General features: G+C 33.9%; 1 protein-coding gene across 2 annotated transcripts in view; it reads right to left on the bottom strand.

The window, feature by feature from the left end:
• Positions 1–1,116: 1,116 nt before the first annotated feature.
• The window catches only part of LOC101502694 (ADP-ribosylation factor GTPase-activating protein AGD5), a 5,715-nt gene continuing 1,441 nt past the window's right edge, over positions 1,117–5,390 (bottom strand). The window contains exons 2-11 of one of the 2 annotated variants that reach the window (XM_004487609.4): positions 5,279–5,337; positions 4,980–5,070; positions 4,129–4,183; positions 3,918–4,008; positions 3,580–3,805; positions 3,052–3,277; positions 2,509–2,687; positions 2,153–2,386; positions 2,004–2,062; positions 1,117–1,506 (exon numbers count right to left, since the gene is read on the bottom strand). In XM_004487609.4, coding sequence (XP_004487666.1) covers positions 1,353–1,506; positions 2,004–2,062; positions 2,153–2,386; positions 2,509–2,687; positions 3,052–3,277; positions 3,580–3,805; positions 3,918–4,008; positions 4,129–4,183; positions 4,980–5,070; positions 5,279–5,337 — 1,374 coding nt within the window. In that variant the 3' untranslated portion in view covers positions 1,117–1,352. Of the gene's footprint in view, positions 1,507–2,003; positions 2,063–2,152; positions 2,387–2,508; positions 2,688–3,051; positions 3,278–3,579; positions 3,806–3,917; positions 4,009–4,128; positions 4,184–4,498; positions 4,595–4,979; positions 5,071–5,278; positions 5,338–5,390 lie in introns of those variants that run through there. The other variant, XM_027331994.2, reaches the window with a different exon arrangement.

Here is a 5,390-nt window from a genome sequence, read left to right as displayed (position 1 = left end):
CTACGGTGAATCCAAATCCATATAAACAATATACTAAATTGTGGTCGCCGTAGACTCAGTCAACGTATCTCAAATTTCAATTTTCGAGGTAAACTGTCACATAAAAAATATCTTCAAAAATAATTAATAGTCCGAAGAAAAAAAATTATGACTATTTATGGGACAAATAAAAAAAATTGCACAAAAATCTAATATTTTGGCTCAATCTTATGCGTGAGATATTTCCTTTTACTAGTTTATTTACAAATTTATCTTACACATTAATATATAAAGAATCTATATCAAGCATTAATATATGGAAATAGACTTTTAAAAACAAAAAATCATCTATGTGACCAAGTTATAGTATATTTCATTTTGATGACAGTACTTAGTGGTTTTATTTGCGATGAAAATATGAATACAAGTTTAGTAAAAGGCGTCATGATGTCAAGATGGACTCGATGAGTACTATGCTATTGGTCGATTTTATTATGGCACCGTCAAATGGTTAGATATGTGACACGTTGTGGGAACAAGCACACACATGAAGTAACTATGCGGTGTAATGTAAAGCTGTGTTTTGGTCCACCTTGTACCAATTGTTGGAAGGGAATTTTCAATTCCTTCTAACCAATGTTTAAAAATTAGGCTAAACTGGTTGAATTGGAAATCAATCAGTTCATTGATTGGTTAAACCCATTTAATATTATTTTACTTATATTTTGGGTTAACATAGTCTATTTAAATAAATCCCACATAAAGTTGACTCGTAAATAAATTATAGAGATGAATTACGGTTTGAGCAACAATTTTCGATGATTACAGTACTTAAGCTGTATATATGTTGGTTTCATGGTAATTGTAACATTATATGGAAAACCTATCCTAACACCATTGCATGTAATTCCAACTGCACACATAAGCTACATTTGTGAGCAATTAGCACGATTTAGTGCAACTGAGTAACTTCTTAAGAAGCAGACTTAAGAACGCAGAAATATCCTCCACTTTAATATCAAGCTTCCATTTCCAAGTCTTGAGCACAGACTTACCGTATTAGAATAAAGTACATATATATATATGGTAAGATGAGAGACCAGTCATCAAAATTAGTTTACCATGAGATAAAAGAGATAGAAGCAAAGGAAGGAATATATAACTGATATCACTTTTATTGTAAAAAGTGAATACACCTTCAGATGAATGAAGAAATCACCCGAGACAAAAGATGTAAAAACTGAACTAGCTCTACAAATGGTTTACAACCCAAGGACTGGCCAAGGGAAAAATTGAAAAGGAAAGTGCAGTTCCTGTAATTTTCATCTAATCTTTCTATGCTAAATGACAGCAAGCATTGTTCAACAAATCAATCATTGTTTCGCAAACATCCCTTGTGTTAATGAGGAAAAATCATATTCCTTCGCAGACTTAGAAGTGGTTGACGACACTGGAGTTGACTGAGGTTTACTTGCTCCCATCGTCATCATACCATTGACTGGACCAACTTGCCCCATAGCATAGAAACTGCAAGAAATGGAAACTTGTTTAACATAAATATCGAGATGAAATATTATCGACATTAAATGCAATAGATTTCACGTAGAAGGAAGTAACGAAATGGAAGAACAGATAATGACATGACAAAAATGAATAGAATTGATGTAGTGTAGTGTAAGAAATTTAAAGGTGGTTTGTAGATTAATGCCCCATTTGTAACATGATCTTCACTAAAAGTAGCCATACCAATTATCTATTTTACAATCATAATGGTTGGAATAAAAACGGAACCCCCCCCAAAGAGTTACTCTGAACTCTGTCATGTATTTTTTACAATCACATGGGGATTTGACAGTCTGAGTAACTCCCCTTTTTTTGGCTTGGGGAACCGAAGTTGATTAGCATCAATATCAACCTAGGGTTACTCTGAACTTTATGAGCAATAACAGGTAATATTGTCAAATCCCTATAAGTAATCCAATCTAAAATTAAGTTAGCTTTAAGAACATTAACTAATGACATACCCAGATGGTGGATATTGAACAGCGTTCCCTGCCGGATGTGCCGGAGTCATGTTCCTAGGCTGATACAGAAAGGCAAGAAATAAGTTAGTTGTGGACAAAGAAACAAATCATTCATCAATAAAACTTTTTAGTTTGCTCAAGTCATTTACCTGCATAAGTTTCTGCAGCTCTACCTGAGTACCCATGGGCATTACTCCAGATGTTGGGAATCCAGTAGCTGGCCAATTTTGTACAGAAACATTGGGACTCGGTTGTTGTATGCCAACAGGATACTTGAGATCAACACCAGTAGATTTAGCTGCTGCAGCCATCAGAAGAGACTGCTGCTGAGCTAGCATTGCAAGCTGTTGTTGATGCATTGCAAATGGAGATACCATATTGCTCTGCAGATGTCCAATAAGAATAAAAGAATTAATATATTTAATAAATATGACTAGGCATACCAAGTTTCAAATAAAAGTAATTCCACAATCTTACACAAACCTATTGAAGCATTGATTCATACCTTCTCAAAGAGGCTCATTATATCATTTTTCACATCTTTCTGTGGTTTTGCTGAAGCTAAACTTGGTGTCACAGAAAGTGAATCTTTAAATAGATCCTCAATTCCAGGTGCAGATTGAGGAGTACTCTCAACTGCGTTTGGTGGACCAGCCTTCTCGGCTGTTGACACCTCCACAGCAGCTGAAACAAATATAGTAACAAAATTACAACATTAAGGTCTGTTTACTTTAAGAAAATATTTTTTGTTTCATTTTCTTTTTTCACTTTTAACAACACAATGGTCACATTGTTTTCAATTTGTTTCCTATTTTCAAATATTTGCATAGGAAACACTAAAAACGGTTATTTATTTATTTATTTATTATTTTCAGTGTTATCCGCAGAAATATTTAAATTCAGAAAATAGATTGAAAACAAAGTGATTTTTTTTTTGTAATTAGAATTATCTTCAAATATTCCAAAACAAAATGTGTAGCAGCATTTTTTTGTGCTTCCATAGAGTTCATATTTTTTCGTTTTTCTTTTTGAAGGGACAGAAGCATACACTGAAAGCCTGCCCAGCTACTATCATCAGCAGTAGCACCAGCTGCTTTGGAGCCATTTTCATTTGAGGCATCCATAGACAACAGGTTGAAAAGGTCTGTAGCATAGTCTACTTTGGGAGGGGTATTTTGAGCTGTGTCTGTAGCCTGCTTTGAAGTTCCAGCTTGTTGTTGTGGGGCTACTGATTCCACTTTCTCAGTGTGCTGAGGTTGGGTAGCGGGAGTTACCTGTTTACAAAATGATAATAAGTTCAAAATTTCAAGTAGAAAAAGGGAAACAATTTCCTTGTTACAAAAAACGAAGCTGGAATCATCAATTGCTCATCACAATATAATATATGATGTTGTCTATAATATGAAAATTTTAGTTGTTTTAGTATAACTGTATTTTCCACTTTAATATTACTTCTATTGCCAAAAATTGTAGTATTATATGACATTAACAGACATTATAAAATGAATACACGTGTTATGTAACATAAGATGTCAAATAAGAGAAAAAAAAGGTTCGCATGCAAAATAGCAATTACCTGCTCTGGTGCTTTGGGAGGAGCAGGAACACTGTGTCTTGTAGCACGAACTGGATTTGATGGTTGGACTTTCTTCCTTTCCTGGAACATATTCTCATGAACAGTGGCATATCCAAGTCCGCTTTTTTCCACAGGCCTTGGCCAATGTGAAGGAGATTTATCTTCACGCGGTCCAGAAGGTGTTTTTGGATTACCATCCCTTGAAACCCATTTCTTATCTTCATACCTTTAAGTATACGCAATAATTGAAACCAGGTGCACAAAACAAGATGCATACACTTCAAACAGTACAGTGATAAAAATTTAGCCAGACTCAAAGTGTTTATCATTATACATACTTTGCACGAATGAAATGTTCAATTCCAACTCTATCATAATTTGGAGGTAATTCTGCTTCCCAGTAACTATTTGCTTTCTCGTTTCCCATTGCTGAATAAAAGACCAAAACATTAAATTCTAAAATAATGAGTTGATTATATAACTAATGTACATCAACCATCAAAAAAATTCAAATTGACTACAAAATCATGACCATTCAAATTCCCTTACATTGAATGAATGCAACTTGCTCTGGAAGCCAAGTGTCAAGAGTTGCAGAACGAACCTGCAAGGAAAGCCATTACGTTAATATACAATAAGGGAATGGCACGAGTAATTCGAACTTTTCCAAACAGTCTTTAGTCACAAAAAAGAGCCAACATTTAGGACTTAGGAGCCATACTTCATTAATTTCCACGTCAAATTAAGTCAGTAGTAATAGTTGATTTTAAAATGAAGTAACAACCATATTTAAAAACTTTGCCAACAAAAAGTTATTTTGTCAGCCTAGTATTCATAAGAGTTAAAGTAATCTCCATAAACACTGCCGGAGTCACAGTAAGAAAATAATAACAGAATACCCTACAGCAGCACAGCTCACCTATAAATATCCAGCAACAACGATGCCTTTTCTCACCAAATGGGGTTGGCTAATAATATACAAATGAAAAATAACAATAAAAAAAATGCCGAATTCCTGTTAAAGAAGGAAAATGATACTCATTCAGAAACCATCTGTTTCTTGTTACTAGAGAGAGTTTTAAATAAGCATGATAAAAAATTGCAGTGCCTATCCAATTGATTAAGTATGGAGAATCAACCCATTCAACTAGACACAATACAGTTATGGCAATATATACCGAGCACATAAAGATAAACATCATTCTATATTATTGAATAAAGACTAAATCCACAAATCACCATAATATAGAAATACCCAGTTATGAAATTTTAACTATAAATATAACTAAAATATTTTAGCATCAACATTATAAGAGAACCCATGAATCTCGACCACTTCTGATGATATTTCACAGTACGACAGATGTCCCATACCAATGACTAAAAGAACATAGCATCACCTTTGATATATGTACCCCCAAACTTCGATGTATTCCTGAACACTGCATGCATATAAAGATGCCAAGATTTACACTAGCCCATCTTGGAGCTCTGCAAAATAAATTATCATACAAAGTTGAGTGCACATTGTGAATAATAATAATAACAACAACAACAATAATAATAAAGTAATAAATCCTGGAAATGAAAAAATACAAAGGCTGTCCACATTTCATGAAACCAATTTTATATCGACTTGCTTGATTTACATCTGACATGAGATCCGGATAGGGTTGTTCCGATCCAGACAGATACTTACTTAGTTTTGCAGTCAGCACATTCCCGATTCTCTGGTAGTTTAAGAAGTCCTTCAAGTATCTACATATTTGAAGTAAAACACAGAAAAGATGTAAGACAGAATGAAAAGGGAA

The sequence above is a fragment of the Cicer arietinum genome, chromosome 1 (genome assembly GCF_000331145.2).
Source record: "Cicer arietinum cultivar CDC Frontier isolate Library 1 chromosome 1, Cicar.CDCFrontier_v2.0, whole genome shotgun sequence".
Classification (NCBI taxonomy): Eukaryota; Viridiplantae; Streptophyta; class Magnoliopsida; order Fabales; family Fabaceae; genus Cicer; species Cicer arietinum.
The sequence above is the reverse complement of the archived record's forward strand: the minus strand, read 5'-3'. Positions and strand labels throughout refer to the sequence as shown.